Source organism: Colobus angolensis, unplaced genomic scaffold (assembly GCF_000951035.1).
Source record: "Colobus angolensis palliatus isolate OR3802 unplaced genomic scaffold, Cang.pa_1.0 Scaffold155, whole genome shotgun sequence".
Classification (NCBI taxonomy): Eukaryota; Metazoa; Chordata; class Mammalia; order Primates; family Cercopithecidae; genus Colobus; species Colobus angolensis.
Genome location: NW_012114655.1, coordinates 5,030,915 through 5,054,720, shown reverse-complemented (window position 1 = coordinate 5,054,720; position 23,806 = coordinate 5,030,915). Strand labels below are relative to the sequence as shown.

The following is a 23,806-nucleotide window of genomic DNA, read 5'->3' as shown; positions in this document are numbered from 1 at the left end:
CCTATTTCTACAGTTTAATTATTTTTAAGCTCCAGATGTGTAACATATGCCCTCAAAGACCCTATCATGGGGCAGGGGGCACGGTCTGGACCCCGCATGCGTTCCTCTCTTTCCCCAGGCCAAGTAAGCACCTTGGCAAGAATCCAGAAAACGTTCCACGCAGAACATTGCGATGTCGCAGAAACGGCCACCCCTTGGCCACGAAGCCCTCGCCCCACCCTGCGTGGTCACTCCCTACCCCACCAGCCGCAGCCCCCCACCTCACTCCCCTGCGTGCTGGCCTCTCCCGGAGCAGCAAGCCCGGGGCTGGCTTGCCGCAGAGCCTCACCTCCAGGCAGCCGCTTCCCCTGCACACCCTCCTGCCCCGCCGCTGGGATGCACACACCAGCCCTCCCACATGTGGCTGGCCCTGCCTGGCTTCTGCACAGTGAACTTGTCGCATTTCCTTCCTGTCTCTGTCCTCAGCAGAGACGGGTGTGGTGGAGAGATGACAGCCCTAGGGGTGTCTTACTCTTTATTTATGGCTCTGTGACACTTTCAAAGTGCTGAATGTTCCTAAAGGCTGGTAAATTCTTTCCAAGATCCTCCAGAGACTGGGCGGCGGTGGTGGCAGGAAGACGGGTGGGGGCAGGAGTTGGAATCTACTTGGACTATAATTGCCTCAAGTTTGTGAACTGTTAGTACAAAAATACTCTTGGAGATTTTAATGGTTGAATGAAGATTCACACTCATTAAACACCATGGTTGAGGGGGAAAATTCAGCCTGCGTTACAAGAATGACTTCACAGCTTGAAGTACAGAAGCAAAACAATAAGAGCTATCATCATACTGATTACATGATATGTTTTGAATTTTATTTTCCTTGGAGGTGGGTTGGCTACTCTACCGTATAGTACAACAAGTAGAACGGAAGGGAAAAAAGCCACGCGACAGAAATACCCAGGTTTTGGTGTCACCTGCCGGCTTTACCTTCCTTTAAAAGCTCTTTCCTAAGCCCCGATGATGGGTTCACTACCTCTGGGGACGTCCTGTGCAGCTCGGAACCCTGTCGCAGCACTTACGACTGTCTTGGTGGTATCCATTCTCTGGTCTTCTTCCTCTATAGAGTGAGCCCTGGGTCAACGCCTTGTTCGTCCACAGTGTCTCAGCAGGTAGTGTGCGCCTGGCGCGAAGTTGGCATTCCCCATTGAGAAGCTGGTGGAGAAGCCCTAAGAAGGAAGGGACCCCACCAGCCTGACCTGCTTCAACAGCATCCGGCACAGACACGTGTTCTCCCAAACACTTCCCGACGCCTTCAGTGCTGCTGGAGTTTTGCTAAAGGTTTTCATATTTTGCAACAATTATTCAAAAAATTTTACTAGTCTAAGAGGGTGTGATCTGTCACTGAGAAAAGAGCCTCCTGGTTGCTCTGAGCGGCCTGTTTGTAGTCATGTATTTATGTACAACATTTGCATGATAATAAAATGAGGAAACGGTCCCTATGATCTGCAGGTGGAGAGATGAACGTGGAGGACGGGTGTGGCCCAGGCACAGCTACCTGATACCGGCCCAAGGCCAGGTGCCCTGGACGGCACGGGCACGCGGGCAGCCGCCAGCAATGACCGGACGGACTAGGGAATCCCTCGAATGCAGACTCCATGAGCCCGTCGGGCTGGAGCGGCATCTCCTCGCTTTATGAAAGCCCGAGCATTCATCCACTACAATTACTTCTCACCACGCATTTTAGAACCTAGAGTTTCATGATCTCTTCAGAAAGAAATTTACCTAAATATGTTCCGATCAAAGATGACTGACAGGATTTTCTAAAAAATCAGCAGAGGAGTAAGAGCAATTATAAACCTTTTAAAAGTCTATCCCTCTGCCATGCTATAAATGGGAAAAAATACATACATAAGCCATAATTCCCCCTATAGGGTTCATTTAAAATCCACCCTCATCTCCACCTCCACATTATTAATTTAGGAAAGTGCATCAGAAAAAAAAACACAGCTGCACATGGAATGGAACCTTCATTTCCACAGGGGAGAGAGCTGGCTTCGGAGGCTCTCATCCCACAGCCAGTCTGTCTGTCTCTCACTTTCTTTGGCTCTCTCTCTCTCTCTCTCTCTCTCTCTCAGAGTCACAGTTCCCCTTCCTAATAGCTGCTGTTACTAGGTGGACGACCTAAGAAAGTGTTCAATGAACCAGCCACATCCTGATAAATACCTTTTCTTTAAAATGCAGTTTTCAGCTCCTGAAGGTCAAGAGAAAGGACCTGTCAACAAGTAGCAGAATTTCCAGGGGAGGTCTCAGCCTCATAGACAGACATTTGAAAAAAACAAAACTCCAAAGCAACAAACTGTACTCATGCGTAACACCTCCACCAGGAACAAACGAATTCCAGGCTGGAAAGATGAAAAAGCCTGACACGCATCTTCCTAAAGGGAGTCCCGCCCTGAAATGTTCTGAGTTGACAGACCCCTGTTAGGCAGAAACAAACTTCCTGAGAAAGAGCTTCTCCTCTTCTCAACTCTGTCCTCAGACCAAACTCCAGGAAGAACCACAGCAAACCCGAAAGAGCATGCATCACCCACGGCAGTTCTTGGGAAATGTACCTTTTTTTAAGAACAGGTCTTTGAACTGAGCCTCCTTCAGTGTGCTGTTGTTCAGGTGGTCACTGGACATAATCAGGTCCTCTGCAAGTGGGAGTTCAACTGTGACGCAGCCCCCCACGTTCAAAGCATCCCTTCGGCTTCCGGCAATCTCCTCTCCAGGCAGCTCAGAGCTGCAGTTATAGCTGGCGTGGGGTGTGGGAGAGTGTGTGAGTGTGGAGGGGGGTGTGTTTCTGTCTGCCTCGTTCACTCTCTCTCTACTGTATCAGCCGGGCCCACCCCAGGTGCTAGACTCAAATGCTGTGGCTCCGACCGCAGACTGTGGCTACCAATTATCAACTGCCATCAACAGAAACCAGAAGCTCTGCGGCAGGAAGCCGGCCGTGTCACCGAACAGAGAGTAAGTCCAGGGTCTCCGATCCTGAGACCAGCCGTACACCTAGGGCAGTGCTGTTTACAGCAACGTCTATCAGTGAGCAGTCTGCACGTCTCGGGTTTGGCCTGACACCTGGACGTGTCACACACACAGGCAAGCAGAACGCAGCTAGACGGCTCATCTTGTCTCGCTGTGTTCGATAATCTTTTCAACAGGCAAATGTCAAACCAGTCCAGACAGAAAGGAGGAAATCTGCAAGTCTCACACAATACTCCTTCCCTTGATCTCTGCTGGAAGCTTTCAGAGCAGAAGGACCGGAGAGAGCGCTTACCAAGGCAGGACACGCGACAGGCGGGACACTCACGTTAGGCTCGCGTGCTTCTCCCCTGCAGATCCGCTCCCAGAGCGTGCTCGCCCGGCTGGGAGCACCCACAGCGTCCCTCAGGCTGCGAGCCAGGCTGCGGGCTATCCTCTCCTGGGGCTCCCTCTCCGCATCCTCTAACTGATGGGAGCAGCTCCCAGCGGCTCTTGCCGCCGAGCTCTGTACTGGCAAGGGGTGAGGTCCTAACCACAGCAGGAAACACGCGTGCTCCTCTCCCTCTGGTTCTCTCATCCCTCTTGACTCTCCCATTCCTTCCCTCTGCCTCTGCCTCACATCATTATTCCCCACGTATCGTAGCACAGAAACGCCACAGAGGCTCCTTCAAAGTCAGGACGCTCAGTGTTCCTAGGCAGTTTTAGTTTATAAGGATCAGAAATTAAAGAACCCCAAGCAATTCGAACATGAAAGCAGACACATGTCTCAGGAGGGCGCTTTCTCCTGCTTCATTCTGTTCGAGCACAGTCTCTTTTCCCCGAGGTCTAAACAGTTTGTTTCATCTGAGTGTAAAACATCTCCGTGCATTCGGATGCCCCCAGGCTGTGTGAAGAAAATTTAGGGCAGGCTGCGAGTCTGTCTGTCGCAGTTTTCAGAGAAAATCACGGGGTGGCCGGCCGGCGCGGTGGAGAGGGCAGCCTGCCATGGTAACGCTGCAAATAACCCCGCCACAAGCAGTGCCCGGAGCCCAGAATAGCCTTTGTTTTTCCTTATTTAGGGTAAATAGGAATGACATGTGGGCCGTAACAATAGTTTTGGCTGTAGGAGGAGTTGTCAAAGCAAAACTAAACTCTGTTGGTTACTACCAGCGTTAGAAGCCAGGACAGTGACGTTAGCAGCCAGCCCTGCTGTCAGCCCGGACGCGTCACCTGAGGCATGACAGCAGGGACCGGGCCCTGATGTCACCGCGGGATCCTCCAGGTGGCCAGAAGACATCACTTTCTCATGCTCTCATTTTTGGGGGCAGCGGCAGAAAAGCAACAGAAGAACCACCCAGAAGAGTTTCCAGAAGCCTCACGTGGATAAAAGGAAACCAGAGAATTTCAGCAAGGAAAGTGACCGTTTATTAATATCCAGCCGCCGGGGAAATCCGGATGGTATGATTCTTCCTGAGCAATTTCCATATTAAAAATGAAACTCCCCTTCCTGTGCCAGACTTTCCCTGACTTCTCAGAGTCACCGCTGGCTGAAGGAAGAGGGAGTCGCCCTCAGGAAGAGGCAGCTTCAGAAAGAATTAGAAGCGGCGGCCACTTCAAGCCGCCCCTCCCTGGCTGCCAGCCCTCCTTGTCCCTGGAGCCCACGGCTCCTTGCCACCTGGGCCTGCACTTCCTAGTGAGGCTCAGTCACATGACAGGCTCGCCCTCAAGCCAGGGCCTTAGTGAGGAGCGCTGTAGGCCACTGTACCTGTCTGTTTCTTAAAATTAGGGCTTTGTGGGGCAGCACGTTGGCTCAAGCCTGTAATCCCAGCACTTTGGGAGGCCGAGGTGGGCAGATCACCTGAGGTCAGGAGTTCAAGACCAGCCTGGTCAACATGGTGAAACCTCGTCTCTGCTAAAAATACAAAAATTAGTGAGGTGGGGTGGCACATGCCTGTGATCCCAGCTACTCGGGAGCCTGAGGCAGGAGAATCGCTTGAACCTGGGAGGCGGAGGTTGCCGTAAGCCGAGATCGCGCCACTTCACTCCAGCCTGGGTGACAAAGTGAGACTTCGTCTCAAAAAAAACAAAAACAAAGAAAACCAAATTGGGCTTTGGTGAATTTCATGGAACTAGAAAAGTTCTGTCCTTTGCCAATGGACATATTTACATTTTGAAATGGTTACAAATAGCCCCCTTTGGGGTTTAACATGATGTAAAATGAATACTTCATATATAAAAAAAGAAAATCGACTTTTTTTCATTAACGGTCATAGGCTGTTCCCTAGGGTCTCAACGCACTTACTGTGTTCAACTGGCTTCCCTGCCACTGGGCATCTTGGCCATGGGAGCCAATCTCTTCTCTTCTCTTCTCTTCTCTTTTTTTCTTTTCTTTTTGATGCAGTCTCGCTGCGTTGCCCAGGTGGGAGTGCAGTGGCGAAATGTCTGATCGCTGCAACCTCTGCCTCCCGGGTTCAAGTGATTCTCCCACCTTAGCTTCCCAAGTAGCTGGGATTACAGGCATGCGCCAACATGCTGGGCTAATTTTTGTAATTTTGGTATTTTTAGTAGAGACGGGGTTTCCCCTTGTTGGCCAGGCTGTCCTGGAACTCCCAACCTCAACTGACCCACCCGCTTCGGCCTTTCAGAGTCCTGGGACTATAGGTGTGGCCACCGCTCCCAGCCATGGACCCATCTTAACTAAGCTCCTTGTCCACTCAGTTTAATGTTCTCACAGTTCAACCTGTTTAAAAACCACTTGCAAAACTTTTGACTTTATGAATGCAAGTTTACTTTGAAAATGTTGCCCACACTTACACACACACACACACACACACGCACACACGCACATACTGAGTGCGCCTGTGGGTGTCTGGGGACATGGTATAGAGTCTGTCTTGGGATGTGTGGCTTTAACACAGGCACGGGGGCTCTCCCAGCCCCTGCTGAGGGGCTGTCTGGGCAGATGCACTAGGTCATGCTCTTAAGTTTTGCTTTTACTCCCTTTTAAGCACCACCTGAAGATGGTGCTTCGGAAAGGAAGTTCAGAGGTCAAGTCATGACTCAGGGTTCATGCCCTGATACACAGCTCACCCTGACTGCATGACAGCATGTGCATCACTGGGAATTTTAGCTGAGGGCTGCCAATATTTCTTTTCCCTTCATTCAGAGAAAATGGCAGCACACATAGCAGGAAGGCATGGGAGAGGGAAGCCCGTGGAACACACAAATATGAAAGCGTAAAAACATTTGCATTTGGAACTCTCTTCTCTCTCATCATCTTTACGTCGCATCTTTCCCATAAGCACACTGATGGCTATCACTTCTAATATGAGTTTTGTGCAGTCACCAACACGTCTCAGAGCTTAGGAGGCATCTGTGTGTGCAGTAGGGGCTTTGAAAATGGAGCAAGGCAGGGATGCCAAAGACACACACTTTCACAAGAGTTTGTCGGTAGCAACAAGGACTTGAGATTCTAACGACATCTCTTCAAGGTTTCCTCTATAAAGGTGTTCAGCTCATTAATCCATCTGACAAATATTACCCCAAGTGCTTACAGTCCTTAGGAGGAAGCGACCGGACCCTCAGTGAAGCCCTGCAGATAAGTGTTTCTGTGTGGCTGAGTCATCGCAGGTTCCATCTGCAGGTAGGTGCTTATTTAAGGATCCAAAGGGGCTCTAAGGATCAGCTACCAGCTGAGACCTGCACAGGACAAGCTAAGGTGGCTGGAACCTTGTTGTCCTGAATGGCCAAAAAGAGGCAGCCTGGGCCAGGGATTTGACTGGAGACGATGAGCTGAGATTTCAGCTCTCATTCAGCCACTCCAAGTATGGTAAGTTAGTAGCTCAGGGGCTACTCAGAGCTCATTAGCTTCACAAAAAATTTCTGAGCAGTAAAGGGAGGCTCTGCTCTCCCAGAATCTGTATCTGTCATTTCTAAGCCCAGTTAGCATCTCACCCAGCCCCGGACCCAGCCCCAGCTCTCACCCCCAGGGCTTCTCGGTGTGCCCCGCTGCCTCCCCCTCCACAGCCTGCCCCACCGCGGGTGCTTCACTCACAACAGAAATTCTCGCAGATAAAGATCACTTGAAGAATTAGAAACAGTGGTCACCATTCTAACTGGAGTGAGATGGTATCTCATTGTGGTTTTGATTTGCATTTCTCTAACGACCAGTGATAATGAGCTTTTTTCTTTTCATAGGTTTGTTGGCTGCATAAATGTCTTCTTTTGAGAAGTGTCTGTTCATATCCTTCATCCACTTTTTGATGGGGTTGTTTTTTCTTTTACACTGTTAGTGGGAGTGTAAATTAGTTCAACCATTGTGGAAGATAGTGTGGCAATTCCTCAAGGATCTAGAACCAGAAAGATCATTTGGCCCAGCAGTCCCATTACTGGGCATATACCCAAAGGATTATAAATCATTCTCCTGTAAAGACACATGCACACATATGTTTATTGCAACATTATTTACAATAGCAAAGACTTGGAAAGAACCCGAACGCCCATCAATGATAGACCGGCTAAAGAAAATGTGGCACATATACACCATGGAATACTATGCAGCCATAAAAAAGAACGAGTTCATGTCCTTTGCAGGGACATGGATGAAGCTGGAAACCATCATCCTCAGCAAACTAACACAGGAACAGAAAACCAAACACCGCATGTTCTCACTCATAAGTGGGAGTTGAACAATGAGATCACATGAACACAGGGAGGGGAACATCACACAGTGGGGCCTGTTGGGGGCTGGGGAGAGAAAGGTGAGGAAGAGCAATAGGACAAATAACTAATGCATACAGGGCTTAAAACCTAGACGACGGGTTGACAGGTGCAGCAAACCACTATGGCACATGTATACCTATGTAACAAACCTGCACATTCAGCACATGTATCCTAGAACTTAAAGTAAAATAAGATAAGAAGAAAAAAAGAATTAGAAATACCTTTTCAATGGTTCTGCAGCATAAAGTTAGCATTTGTAAACATTCATAAAGATTTACTGCTATACGCAAAGCATTTTCAAGCACTATGTATCTCTTATCTTCACGCCAACACGCCAACCCTGTGAGGCACGTTTTTCTTGTTACCACTTTACAGATGGGGAAACTGAGGCTCAGAGACGGTGAGTCTTTTGTCCAAGGGCAAACTGCTGGTGAGAGACTAGCTAGGAGTTGGAGCCGGGGCAGTCTGACTCTGACACTCCCAGCCAGCCACCCACGCTTTGTTTTGCTCAGTGGCCAGCAAGCTCAGAATTAATTAGCCAACAGTCAACAAATGTAGCGACCACCGAAACTAACCAAAGGATGCCAGTGGACTGACGACGCCTTACTTTGATTTTTTTTTAGCTTGATTACCCAATTTTTGGGGGGCACTAAGGGGATGTGTTAACTTGCAAATCCATGTTAAAAGATTCTACATCTCCACATGTTGCCATGAGGCTCTTGGAGCCATTTTATTGTCTCGTCTGCCTGTTAATGCAGCTCTTGTTAAGAATCGATGGCTCAGTCCATTACAAATTCCCATTCTTTGAGGTTTACGACTATGCTACAAAATTTTGCTCTGAGATGAAATTTTCCACATAAAAATTAATCCCTGGAATTTGGCCTTTAGAAAACAAAACAGTACATTTTAAGTCAGTTTGTTATGCTTAAAGTCATGAATGAGGATTTTGAAAGAACACAAACTTTACGTTCCCACAGACTCAAAACATGGAAATAGTGTGATATTTGTGGACGTTAGCCTATAACATGGAATAATCTTCTCGTGTATCCTTGGAGCTTAGAAAAACGCAGCACAGAGACGGCTTTATGTAGAAACGCAAATGCTCTGCGTGCGCTCCCACCAGCCCTGTCGCCTGGTAGCAATGTTCGCAAATATAAAAGTGTGTGACCCCATGGAGCCAGCAAGCCAATAATGCGGATTACAAATGTATTAAATAAATTAGTTCAGATTCAACAGCTTTAAAATAGCTTCCTAATATGCAAAAAGACTCCCTGGATTAGCAGATTTGAGTTTATCTTACACATTATCTATGCTACTAAGCGGAAAAAAAGGAATTACTTATGAGCCCACACTTACGGTGGTATAGATTTTCATAATGGCTAAGCTACCTCCTACTAAGTGGGTTTGCGCCTGAAATTGCAGCTACCCTTCCAAGCCCCAGAAGAAAATGGGAGGCGGTATAAAGTTTTTATAGCGGTCAGTTAGAACCAACTTTGGGTTCCAACCCTGCCACCTGCGTTAGGTTGAGCTGGGTGCATTTTCTCATCTGTAAAATGAGGCTGAGAATACTTACTTCACAGGGTGCTCAGGAGGATGAAATAACACATCCAACCCTCGCTCCTCAGAGAGTGGTCCACAGACCAGCAGCAGCAGCACCCACCGTGAGCTTATCCGAAACGCGATCTTGAGCTCCGCCCAGACCTGCGGAACCGGAGCCTGTGTGTTAACCAGATGCCCAGGTGAGTAATGTGCACGTCGGCGTTTCAGAAGCTCTGCTCTACTCCAGACACCTCACCTGGATGAAATGACCAAGCTGGGGGCTTGGAGAAATCGTGGCACAAGCATACAACCACGAGGACATGTGAAGGCTCTTCTTTTTGCTAATTGTCATTCAACAATGATTTCAAAGAACAGTACTCAACCAGCAAGAGTTTGTGTGCACATGTAGGTGAGGCAGTAACACTGCCCCTCTGGGCATGGCAGGTGCTTCCTGCTGTCCTCTGCTCTGTGCCAATGGGTCATGATTGATCCACTCACACCTTTCAGGAGAACCGGCAGGGGTTAACAGCATCATCAAGGTCCCCAAGAATGGCCAAGCTAGCTGGCTTATGTTAACAGAAGCTCTGGGCTGGACACAGTGGCTCACAACTGTAACCCCAGCACTTTGGGAGGCCAAGAGAGGAGGACTGCTTGAGGCCAGTGAGACAAGCCTGGGCACCACAGTGAGACTATGTCTTTAAAAAAAAAATTTGAAAATTAGCCAGGTGTGGTGGCACAGGCCCGTCATCCCAGTTACTCTGGAGGCTGAAGCAAGAGGATCACTTGAGCCCAGGAGGTTGGGAGTGCAGTGAGCTGTGATTGTACCAACGCACCCCAGCCTGCACAACAGAATGAGACCCTGTCTCATTAAAACGGAGGCTCTGGTGTTGAGACACTATCTCTAGAATATTTGGCATCCTTCATAAAAACTCAAGAAGTCTTTCAGGATTTCTGGACACCACGTGTTAAGAGAACACTCTAATTCTGCGCTCTGGACAAACTCCAGTGCCAGGAGCAGACTTCTCATAAAGACAGAATGATGAAGACACCAAACCTCCGTCCCTATGAGCCTGGCCCTGCTCTCTCTCTGTCCCCGTCTCAGCCTTCCTGTTCCCTGAGAGGGCCAGATGCCAGGAAGACAGTCCTGGCCCTTGAGCATCCTGGAAGCAGCGCCTACTCCTGCCACATGTGTCCTGCCTGCCTGGTGGCTGCTGGCACGCCCCCAGAGGTTTCCTTATCAACAAGGCATACAGGCAGTGCCTTCAGAAAACTGCCACGACATCTTCTGCGGGGAGGGTGTTGAAGGGGGACAGGAATCTGCATATTTCAGGTGAAACATGTTTTCCTATAGAAAAACACACTGAATATTTTACTGTTTAAAATGCTTGATGTGGTTACTCAGGAAAATATTTTATTTTGCTTTTCAAATATATTTCAATTTTCACTTTCATCCCCAAACTGGAAGGCTGAATAACTTTTGGAATTCATCTTATTTCTGGGTACACCATAGAAAATGAGGCTCGAGATGTTGAATAACTCAGGAGTTAGATACTGCTATTCTAGTTCTCAGTTTTTAACCCCATAAAAAGTGTAACTGCCCCTTGAGAGACTGAAACCCCAGTTTCATTAGCTCCTTAATCCAGGCAAACGTCACGCATTCTTGCACACATGCAGTATACGGCACACATAGGTGGTGTTCATGATGGTCCACATTGTTGCCAAGTGACTGCACCCCTGGGGCCATTATTCCCGTAGCTGTTAGGGCAGCAGCCCGCACCCGTCCTGAGTGGCACATTCGGTCACCTCTGCAGCTCCTCTCTGTCTTGCTTATAAACTCCAGGATGTGTCCAGGTACCTCCAAGACGTTCAGCTTTGGCCAAACCACTCATTTCTTCAAAAGTTGAGATAAAGTCAAGGCACATTCCAGGGTTTTAGTTTTATACTGGAGCATATATTAAGCCACATACTACAGAAAGTATGGGCCAAAAATCCAAGCTAGTCCAAAGCCAACCTTGACGTCATACCTACATAACTATACTCTGTTTTCATCTTCGGCATTTTAAGACTGGCCTGACACACAGATGCTGTGAAGACAAGAATTCACTGCTCTTCAGTGCCCGAGTGTTTTAGAAAATTCCAGCCTGAGGTTGATCCTCTTTGATGTCAGCTCCAGGGCTGCACGCAGCAAATGCTAAGTGCTTACTATGTGCCGGCCACCGCTGCAGGAGACAGAGAGCCAGGAACTGCCCTTGTCCCTGCTGTCCCTACTTCACATCTCTAGCAAGAGCTAGCTGGGTCGTGAGGCCTGTGCAACTCGGCGCAGCACCCAGTGGCGTGCTCAGTGTGGAGCAGGTGAGGGCACCAGGGAAGGGTGTGCTGCAGGAGCACACAGGAGGGGTGCCTAACCTAAATACTGACAACAACTAACACTGAGAAGGTGCTTCCTGTGGGCCAGGCAGTGCTCCAGGGCACTCTAACTCATTCAGTTAGGCCATGTGATACTTACAACTACCGTGAGATGAATTCTACTTATTATCCCAGTCTCACAGGTGAGAGAATAGAGGCACAGAAAGGTTAAGTAATTTGCCCAAAGTGACACAGCAGTAAGCGGCAATGCCAGGACAGGCCAACCCTAAATGCGGCTGATCCGAGGACCACCCTTCAGAAGGCTCCTGATTGACAAGTCCCATTTAAAAGGCTCAAGGAATGACTTTTTCTTCTCTGAGGCCAGGGAGCTAGGAAGCTCTGGACATGCACAGAGACCCTGTAAGTGGACTGTCAGGAAAGAACTTCCTCACACCTCAGGGAAGATGGTCCAGAAACAAACTACACACCGGGTAATTTTCCTTCATGTTAAAGTAAACCTGTGTTCTGGAAATTTAAGGTTATTGTCTTTTATCCTTTTCCTTATCTCGGGCCCTGAAAAGATGGAGTTTCTGCTTCTGTACTAGAGTGTAAAAAGGCGACTTAAAAACTTAAATATTTACAAAAATCAGAGTTTTCTGGAACAAAAGCTCCCTCCACACTTTTCTTTTTTTAAAATTTGTTACGTCCACAGCGCTTTCTTTTCTTTCCGACTGAAAACATAGAGCAATGTCCTCCCATTAAATGTCCTCTCCAACAGGACGCATCGGAGCCTGTTCCAACGCTGACGGCCATGATGTGACTGAAGGGACTGCTCAGCTCAATATCTCACTTATTTGCGACTTGAAAAAGTACTACAATGAAAAAATTTTATTTGTTTTTTAATTTCTAGTTTTTCTTGTTTTTATGTTTTAAATAAAAAATTAGGCCGGGCACAGTGGCTCATGCCTGTAATCCTAACACTTTGGGAGGTCGAGGTGGGCGGGTCACTTGAGGTCAGAAGTTCGAGACCAGCCTGGCCAATATGTTGAAACCCAGACTCTACTAAAAATACAAAAATTAGTTAGAAATCACTTGAACCTGGGAGGCAGAGGTTACAGTGAGCTGAGATGGTGCCACTGCACTGCAGCCTGGGTGACAGAGTGAGACTCCGTCTCAAAAAAAAAAAAAAAAAATTAAATGCCATGATTTAAGAATGTTGACGTCTGATAAAACTCCCCCCGTCCCACCACCAATGATGATTCCCAAAGCAACCAATATACTGCTTTGGGAAGGACATGGATTTGTAGTCAGATATCCTGGGTTGAAATTCTAACCCCTACTAAACTGTCCCATACGATCAAGTTCTTTTCTACTTTTAGTATCAGGTTCAGGGGGGACACGTGCAGGTGTGACACAAGGTTATACTGCATGCTGCTGGGATTTGTGCTTCTATTGATCTTGTCTCCCGTACCCGATAGGAAGTTTTTCAGCCCTTTCCCACCTCCCTCCCTCCTTCCTTTTGGAGTCCCCAGTTTCTGTTGTTCCCATTTCTATGTCCATGAGTACCCAGTGCTTAGCTTCCATCTATAAGTGAGAAAATACTTGTATTTACTTTTTCTGCTTCTGCATTAATTCACTTAGAATAATGGCCTCCAACTGCATCCATGTTTCTGCAAAGGACATAATTTCATTCTTTTTTCACAGCTGTGTGTACTTCCTGGTGCATATGTACCACATTTTCTTCATCCACTACTGACGGACATCTAGGTTGATTCCGTGTCTTTGCTATTGTGAACAGTGCTACAATAAATACACGGGTGCAAGTGTCTTTTTGGTAGACTGATTTATTTTCCTCTGGGCATATACCCAGTAGTGGGATTGCTGGGTAGAATGGTAGTTCTATTTTTAGTTCTGTGAGAAATCTCCAAACTGCACTCTACAGTGGCCGAACTAACTTACATTTCCACCAAGAGTGTATAAGTGTTCCCTTTTCTCTGCAGCCTCATCAACATCTGTTATTTTTTGTCTTCTTAACAATACCCATTCTGACTGCTATGGGGGGGTGGCTCACTGTGGCTCTGATTTGCATTTCTCCTAGGGTCAGTGACGTGGAGCGTTTTTCCCTATGTTTGTTGGTCACTTGTAAGTCTTCTTTTGAGACGTGTCTGTTCATGTCATTTGCCCAGTTTTTAGTGGGGTTGTTTTATTCTCATTGATTTGTTGACACTGCTTATAGATTTTGGATAAATGAGCACTGTTAAATGCATTATAGCATCAGATTTCTTAATTTAAAATATTTCTACAGGGGTGATAAATGGAAACATGACAAACTTAGCTCTGAATGGGAGGCCCCTGGTTAACCAGAGATAATGGAGATGCATCGACTGGGCTTTATGATGACATCTTGCCACCATGAAATAGACAGAAGCCAAAGGGTTAGGAGAACAGGTGCCCATCCTCCCTAACGGCCTGATAGTGCTTTTTTTTTGAGATGGAGTCTCGCTCTGTTGCCCAGGCTGGAGTGCAGTGGCGCAATCTCGGCTCACTACAAGCTCTGCCTACCGGGTTCATGCCATTCTCCTGCCTCAGCCTCTCGAGTAGCTGGAACCACAGGCGCCGCCACCGCGCCCGGCTAATTTTTTGTATTTTTAGTAGAGACGGGGTTTCACCGGGTTAGCCAGGATGGTCTCAATCTCCTGACTTTGTGATCCACCCGCCTCAGCCTCCCAAAGTGCAGGGATTACAGGTGTGAGCCACCGCGCCCGGCCGATAGTGCTTTTTATGCAGATAAGGAGAAACACGGTCTTGTGTTGATTAAAAATGACCTTAATTAAGTCTGTTATTCTCAACATAGTAAACACCCACAGCAGGAAAGCAAATACAGTAAAATAGAGTGTTAATAATAAAAATGTAGAGTCCTCACAGAAGGAATGCTATTCTGGCAGAAACACATTTAATTCTGGTTACACAAATAAAAGTAATTTTAAAAAAATTTACAAGCTTAGAAATGGTAATACTGCAAATACCTTTACAATCTTGTTTCCTGTAATATATCTTACAGAAAAATTTTCCAAGCCAGTCTATCAGCATTCATCCTCTGAGAGGCAGAAATCCTGGCCAAGGTTGGCTGCAGGGTGGCAGTTTGGTCACACATGCTCTTCTTGGTGATTCTTATCTCAAACAGACAAACAGCAAATGGGGAACCCTGATCAGACTCCAGCTGAATGCTTTGGAAGTCTTAGGCTACAGATTCTGTCTGCTGTCATTATGCCTGGAACATTTTGGCTTTAGTGCCTCTTGATGTGGTCGGATGCTGGTTAGGAGACCCGGGGTCTAGTGCCACCTCTCCTGCTAGCCGAGAGTGACATCTTGAGTCACACAGCTGTGCAGTCCTTGCACGTCTCATTTCACTGCTAGGACCAAATCAATGTCTTGCACACTTCGGTCCAAGTCCTTCAAGTCCCACCCTAAGAATTCTTAAAATACCTGCACTCCACATGTTCTATTATTTATTTAATACTGATTTTAAACTGGACTTCAGTTAATTCATTTTTTAAAAAATTTAACCTCTAAGTAACAATATCCATAAAATCACAGGCCTGATATGCTAGAGATTTTAAATAAAACATTTGAGGCAAGCATACTATTAAAAATTATATAATAAAATTACAGGCATAATGGTATGTGCCTATAGTTTCAGCTACCTCGGAGGCTAAGGCAAGAGGACTGCTTGCTTCATTGCTCAGGAGTTTGAGACCAGACTGGTCAATATAGTGAGACTCTGTCTCTATTTTTAAAGATATATAATAAAATCCAAAACAATATTGAATGTAATTTATAGAATATAATTTTCTTACTTTGGCTCATTTAAAAGAAATGTTTGCTGTATAATTTAGTTTCAATCAATTAGTAAGAAAAACATGATTTATCCACATATATATAATGTTTGAAACTTAAACACAGTTAAAATATAATATAGGAGACTCACGGCCAGGTGCGGTGGCTCACGCCTGTAATCTCAGCACTATGGGAGGCCGAAGCAGGCAGATCACGAGGTCAGGAGATGGAGACCATCCTGGCTAACACAGTGAAACTCCATCTCTACTAAAAATACAAAAAAATTAGCTGGGTGTGGTGGCGGCGCCTGTAGTCCCAGCTACTTGGGTGGCTGAGGCAGGAGAATGGCGTGAACCCGGGAGGGGGAGCTTGCAGTGGGCCAAGATCGCCCCACTGCACTCCAGCCTGGGCGACACAGTGAGACTCCATCTCAAAAAAAAAAAAAAAAAAAGGTAGGACACTTAAAGAGTAGTGAGCTGAGTGGTTCCACAGACTCACTTGCCAGGAAAACAACCATAATTGGTGAAACCATGTAAAAGAGTAACCATTCTGAGTGTCTGAAACTTGTCCAAGGGAATTTCAGCAGATTAGTAAATATCTTGTTTCAAGAAAATCTATTAACTCTCTTACTTCCATTGTAAGAACAGTGAGAGTCTGTGACACTTGAGCCACAACCCACTCCTTCCCTCTCCCTTCCCCAGTTCAGCACAGGGAAGATCTACACTGAGCGAGTGTGGCCTAAAACAAGGTTTCCTCTCTCCCCACTTCCCAACAAAGCCTATGGCATCTCCAGTGAAAGGCAGGCATCAGCACGTCCCTGTTGCAGAGGTTAAGTCACAGGTGAATGCAATCAAGAGGCCATAGGCTTCCTATCACCACTTGGCCTTCCTTGTTCTACCCCTTCTTCACCCTCACTCTTAGGGCAGAAGATCTATCCAAGGAATGGCAGGCTAATAATAGCATGGTCCCAACCGTTCTCAGCCCAGTTCATTTGCAGGGTGGACATTCCACGTAAGGAGAGGCAAGCTAAAAGGACCAGAGGCTACTACCTCTACTCAGTGTCCTGCCCATCCTGCCCGTAAAGTTGAGGAGGCCTCACTCAGAGAAGTGAGCCAATGTCCCCACTCCAGCTGTGGAGCATCAGCTCAGAGATTTTGCCTAGGGTGTACGGGCAGGCCATAAGAACAAAGAGTTCCAACACTCTGCTACCAAAAACTTACTTTATTTAGAACAGTATATGAGGAAGCTCAAGTGTAAGAGTGCTTTCAAAAACAGTAGAAATTTTGGTAGTAAGAATTTGAGAGGATCCTAGTAGCTCTATGAGAGTGACAAGCTTAACTCTAGGTCAGCAATTTTACAGAGAATCAGAGAAAAAGACAGTTAAGAAGAACCTTTCAGGGGTCAGAACAAACCTGAAAGGCTAGATTCAAAAATGACCCCTGCAAAGGGCCTGAATTTAATTCGATCAGACTCTGTAGCAATTTATGCCTCAGGTATAGAGGAAAACAGTAAAGCAATTAGCCAGCAATTAGTGGAAATTAACAGCTGGGTGTGATACCAACTAAGGCAGACAGCTTGACAGAAATATGAAGCAAAGAAACAAAGAGAGCTCTGCTAAAATCACTGCCATCCCAGGGCGACTGTGCCATATCCAAGGCTGTGTCCTCTGAGGAGTGACATCAGAGGCTTCACATTGCAAGGAAAACAGACTTTAATGAAATAGTCCAACAAAGCTACTAAATAAACAAGAAAACAACAAGAAGTTCTGGGGAGGAGGAGAAAATCAGTATCTAGAGGAGTTAATACAATGTATTCTCAAAATCTCCAGTTTTCAGCAACAAAAAATGAGACAAGCAAAGGAAAGTGTGACACACACACAGGAAATAAAGCAGGCAATAGAAACTACCTGTGGGAGGGCCCAGATATCCAGCTTAACAACAACTTCACAATAGCCATTACAAATATATTCAAAGAAATAAAGGAAACAATGATTAAAGAAGCAAAACAAGGTAAAATGGCATTGTGGCATCAAATAGAGAATATTAACAAAGAAATACAATTATTTATGAAGAAACCAAATGGAATGCCTGGTGCTGAAAATACAATAACCAAAATTAAAAATTCACTAGAGCTTAACAGTAGATCTAAACTGACATAAGAGAAATTTAGCAAATTTATAGATTGACAAAGACTGTGCACTCTGAGTAACAGAAAAATGATTGAAGAGAAACAAGTAGAGCCTCAGATAAAAAACACGACATCGGCCGGGCGCGATGGCTCAAGCCTGTAATCCCAGCACTTTGGGAGGCCGAGACAGGCGGATCACGAGGTCAGGAGATCGAGACCATCCTGGCTAACACAGTGAAACCCTGTCTCTACTAAAAAATACAAAAAACTAGCCGGGCGAGGTGGCGGGCACCTGTAGTCCCAGCTACTCGGGAGGCTGAGGCAGGAGAATGGCGTGAACCCGGGAGGCGGAGCTTGCAGTGAGCTGAGATCCGGTCACTGCACTCCAGCCTGGGCAACAGAGCGAGACTCCCTCTCAAAAAAAAAAAAAACACAAGACATCATTAATCACACCAACATACACATTATAGAAGTACCACAGGAAAGAAGAGAGAGAGAGAGAAATGAACAGAAACAAAAATCCAAAGAATAATGGCTGAAAATGTACTAAAGTTATTGAAAAAGTTAATCTATACACACAGGAATTACAACAAACTCCAAACAGCATAAATTCAAAGAGACCAACAAACAGGTACATCATGGTAAAAACGCTGATAGTCAAACCAAGGAAAATAGTAACAGACAAACGACTCCTCATTTACAAGATAATCCTATTAATATTAACAACTGACTTATCATCAGAAACAATGAAAGCCAGAAGACAATGGGATGACATACTCGATATGCTGAAATGTATTTAAAAAGACTGTGAACCAGGAATTTTATATTCAGCAAAACTATCCCGCAGAAGTTAAGACTAAATAAAGACCTTCCTAGGTAAACAAAAACGGAAAGACTGTTGCTACAAGACTCACTTAAGAAATACTAAAGGAATTTCTTTAGGTTGAAAGTAACTCCAGACAGTAATTTGAATCTGCATGAACAAAGAGCTCCAGTAAAAATAAATGCATAATGATAAAAGATACTGTACATGTATATTTCTTCTTCTTTATTCTCTTAATTAATTTAAAAGGCAATTGTTTAAAACAAATACATGCATAAGTAATTGTGCCACTGGCCCAATAACATGTAGAAATGTAATCTATTTCATGATGACAGCACAGAGGAGGTGAGTGGGAGCAATACTGTACTAGGCAAAGAGATGGTACCAGATGGTAACTCAAATCCACAGGAATAAATGAAGAGAACCAGGGAAGGTAAATTAGAAGGCTAATACAAGACATCCTATAAATAGATGCTTGTTCTCATCTCTTCTTTCAAATTCTTTAAAAGACATAAAATGACACAAAGTAACAATTATAACAATGTATTGTTAGGTTTGTAATGTAGAGAGCTAATGTGTATAACAAGAGCACAAAACAGAGAAAGCAGCTACACTGGAGTAAAATTATACACATATCTTATGCTAGAATTCAGTGGAAATCTTAGGTAGATTCTGACAAGTTACGTGTGTTAAGCTTGAGAGCAGCCACTAAGAAAATAACTTACAGCAGTATGGGAGGAATAGAGAAGAAAAAAAGATGAGACATAGGAAACAAAAAGTAAGGTGGCAAGTGCAAACCAAACTACATCAATAAGATTACATATGAGTGAAATGAACAAAAGGCAGAGACTGTCAGAGTGGATAAGAGAACAAGATTTAGCTATACGCTACGTATAGAAAATAATTTAGAATCAAAGATAGCAATAGGTTGAAAGTAAAAAAAAATGGAAAAAGATATACAAACAACAGTCATAAGAAAACTGGTGTGACCAATATAGACAAAACAGACTTCAAAACAAAAAAAAGTTACAAGGGATTAAAAAAAGACATTTAATAATGACAAAGAGTTCATTCCATCAGAAAGAGTGAACAGTTACACACATATATACGTCCAACAACAAACTCCCAAAATACATGAAGCAAAAACTGACAGAATTGAAAGGAGAAACAGACAACTTAAGAATAATAGTTGGATACCATAATACTCCACATTTAATAATAGATAAAACAACAAGGCAGAGGATCAACAAGGAAATAGAAGACTTAAACACAGTATAAACCAAATAAACCTAACAGATGGACCCCTATAGAACACTCTAGTCTACAACAGTGGAACATGACATTCTGAAGTACAGACCATATGCTAGGCCATGAAACAAAATAACTGAAATCACCCAATGTACACTCTGCGATTAAAATACAATGGCACTAGAAATCGTAACAGAAAGAAAATTGGGGAATTCAAAAATTCACAAATAGGTAAGCAATAAACAACATACACATTAAAAAAAATGGATTCGGCTGGGTGTGGTGGCTCAAACCTGTAATCTCAGGACTTTGGGGGGCCAAGGCGGGAGGTTGCCGTAAGCCTAGGAGTTTGAGACCAGTCTGGGCAATACAGTGAGACCTCACCTCAAAAACAAAACACCCTAAAACAAAAAAAAGAACAACCCATGGGTCAAAGATGGAATAACAAGGAAATTTCTCCCCCAAAAGGAATTCTGGAAAACACTGTGAGATGAATGCAAACAAAAGCAAAACATACCAAAACGTGTGGGATACAGCTACCGGCGCACTTTGAAGGAAATTTAGAGCTGTAAAAGCCTATATTAAGAAAGAAGAAAGATATCAAATTAATAACCTAATCTTCTACAATAAGACACTGGACCAAAAGGAATAAATTAAACCAAAATCAGGAAAAAAAGAAAGCAGGAAATAACATAAAGATTACAGGAATAAAATAGAGAATAGAAAAATAGAGAAAATCAACACAATTTGGTTCTTGGAAAAGACAGAAAAAATTAAGAAATCTTTAGTAGCCTGACACAGGATAAAAAGAAAAGACTACTAAAATCAGGAATGAGGGGGCAGCGTTATTATCACCTTACAATGATAAAAATGACTACAATGGAATATTATGAGCAACTGTATGCCAACAGATTAGATAACTTGTATGAAATGAAAAAAATTTCTAGAAAGGCACAAATGACCAAAACTAAATCAAGAAGAAGTAACAAATCTCAATAGACCTGTAACAAGTAAAGAGACTGAATTAGTAACTTTAAAACTTCCCAGGAAATAAAAGCCCAGACCAAGATGGCTTTACAGGTACATTTTACCAAACATTTAAAGAAGAATTAATACTAATTCTCCACCAATCCCTCCAGAAAACTTCTTTTTGGAGAAGACAACACTTCCCCACTCATTCTAGTATGATCTAATATGACTATGATTATCATTTTTGAATGCTTCTTACTAGCATTTCTGTTTTTCTTTCTTTTTTTTTTTTTTTTTGAGATGGAGTCTTGCTCTGTTATCCAGGTTGGAGCATAGTGGCATGATCTCGGCTCATTGCAACCTCCAACTTCCGGGTTCAAGCGATTCTTGTGCTTCAGCCACCCAAGTAACTGGGACTACAGGCAAGCACCTCCACACCCACCGAGTTTTTATATTTTTAGTAGAGAAGGGGTTTCACCATGCTGGCCTTAAGTGATCCGTCCGCCTTAGCCTCCAAAGTGCTGGGATTTCAGGCAAGCATTACCACATCCAGCCTCTCACTAGTATTTCAGCACTAATGTTCCCTCTTTAACCAGTGCTTATTATGAGTATACACAAACAACATTTCCTGGCATAAGAACACGTTGAACCCATAGTGGAATCCCTATGGTGGCAGAGTGTCAGCGGAGAGTGACAGGCCAACGGAAGGAAAAACCACAAGTCATCTCCTCTAAGCTCCACTGCCATCACCCGAGCTCACGGCACACACCTGTGCTGCCTCTGAGACAGGGGCTGCTCTTCACATCACTGCTCTGCAGACACCAACTCCACCAGCACGCTGAGCTCTCTGGGACCTCAAGATGTGTATAAAATGCAGTTGCATGTGTGCGCGTGTGTATGAATATATGCAAATATTACATGAGGATAGTGATGGAAAATCAGGATATAAGAAAGTTTTGGAGGAAAAGAAAATTTTAAAAAGCCTGCCCAGCTGAGTGTGGTGATGTGCACTTGTACTCCCAGGTACTCTGGAGTCTGAGGTGAGAGGATTGCTTGAGCCCAGGAGGTCAAGGCTGTAGTGTGCTATGTTCACACCTGTACATAGCTGCTTCACCCCAGCATGGGAAACATAGAGAGACCCTGTCTCTAAAATGAGTCAACAAACAAATAAAGAGGGAGGAGGGTGGGAGGGAGAGCTGTTATAAAGGACACTTGTATGCAGTCCCAGCTACTTAGGAGGCTGAGGCAGGATTGTGTAAGTTCAGGAGTTCAAGGCCAGCCTGGGCCACATAGCAAGCCCCTGCCTCAGAGCTACCTAGCTATATAGATAGACAGACACTTAAATAGGATGGATGGATGGATGGATAGATGGATGGATGGATAGACAGACAGACAGACAGATAGATAAAGTAAACAAACAAAATAGAAAACAGGCTGCCCAATGTTCACATCCTGATAAGCCACAGGTCAAACACTCCTAGGTTCAGACTGAAGATCTCTTCAGAGTCTCCTCTGTAACTAACACTGTGGAAAGCACCGCAAGGAAAGGACAGGAAGACAAATCCATGCCCAGGCCAGCTTGCAAAACCTAACAATCTTGCTGGAGAAACAAGACTGTTTTTGTTTTTGTTGTTGTTGTTTGTTTGTTTTTTTGAGACACAGTCTCCCTCTGTTGCCCAGGCCAGAGTGTAATGGCACAATCTTGGCTCACTGCAGCCTCTGCCTTCTGGGTTCAAGTGATTCTTCTGCCTCAGCCTCCTCAGTAGCTGGGGTTACAGGCTCACGCCACCGTGTCTGGCTAGCTTGTGTATTTTTAGTAGAGTCGGGGTTTCACCATGTTGGCCAGGCTGGTCTCGAACGCCTGATCACAAGTGATCCGCCTGCCTCGGCCTCCCAAAGTGCTGGGATTACAGGCGTGAGCCACTGTGCCCAGCCAAGACTGGATTGTTTTAAAAAAGCAATTAAAAATATAAGACAATACTATTTTGTAAATAGTACTTTGTAAATTTAAGAATACACTCGCTAGAACCTCATTGGATACAATCAGGTTTCAAAAGTGAGAATCAGATACCAAATGCATAAAGATTGCTTAACACTGAATATTGCTCCACAAAGTTTTGGTCTCTTTCCAGTCGCTTTCCAACTGGGAACTACAATTTACAGAAGAAATTACAAATTCCTTCTAAAATATTTCTAGGTTATCTACAAATTATATTTTTTCATCTTGGGTTTCCAAGAGTTAAATGAGACATTAAAAACGTAAGGGAGCACAACACTGATTATCCCTCCTTGGCTAAATCAACTTTTACTGTGAAAGGTTTGTCCTTAAAAGGGTTAAAAGCCTGGTTGACTATATTTCCCATACGCTCTACCAATACTAATCATTCTTCGGCCTACACAGATCTTTTCATGTGGCAAGAGAAGACAAGTCACCCACTTCCCTAATCATAATGCTACCTCCTTTTTCCGGCCTTCAGAGGGAAGACAGGAAGGAAGCTGGGCAGTATTTTCTAAAGCATGGGTTGCAATCTACTAGGACAGTCACCTTAGCAGACTGCAACCAGTTTTAAAAGAAAGAACAAAAGAGGAACTATCTGAGTGCACATAGTAAAGACAGGTATTGTGAGAAATTTTTGCTGTCATTACAATACGTATGTATTTATACTGGGTTATGATGCAAGATGCATTTCTCACTGTGGGTCAGGGTTTGAAAAGTGTGAAAGCCACTGGTTGAAAAAGTGACGAGCTATTCAAATATATCATTCCATCCTATTCGACAAGGCAAAACCACCTTCTTCCGCAACACTCAATTCTGTATTGGGAACAAACCAGCAATTCACTAGTGAAGATCTTTCGAGGTCGAAGGTTAAAATTCAGAAGGTGACATGTGTACGCCTTTGGCTCCGTCTGAGGACCCAGGGCGATGTCCTTGCGGCTGAATGAGCTGAGCTGGAACCTGACACCCTGTCTGTAAATTATGTGACTGAATGTCACATAATCTTCCTTAGCCCCAGTTTCCTCATCTATCAAATGTTATGATTACCCCCAAATGCCCTAAGGATGTTATCACAATCAAACAATCCATGTGCATGTGGCACACAATTAAAAAGTGCACATTAGTTTTTACTGGCCTCATGTACAAGTGACCGCTTAGTTCTATGCTGGCTCCATGCCTCACAATCCTGGAATTCCACTGCATGTATTGTTCAGAGC

General features: G+C 44.8%; 1 protein-coding gene across 5 annotated transcripts in view; it reads right to left on the bottom strand.

Moving 5' to 3' along the window:
• Window positions 1–23,806, bottom strand: part of LDLRAD4 (low density lipoprotein receptor class A domain containing 4) — a 435,244-nt gene that overhangs the window by 36,594 nt on the left and 374,844 nt on the right. For 2 of the 5 annotated variants that reach the window (XM_011936640.1, XM_011936641.1), the window contains exon 1: window positions 2,595–4,115. The exons of 2 other annotated variants lie outside the window; for them this stretch is intronic. In XM_011936640.1, coding sequence (XP_011792030.1) covers window positions 2,595–2,664 — 70 coding nt within the window. In that variant the 5' untranslated portion in view covers window positions 2,665–4,115. Of the gene's footprint in view, window positions 1–2,594; window positions 4,116–23,806 lie in introns of those variants that run through there. One more of the 5 variants, XM_011936642.1, reaches the window with a different exon arrangement.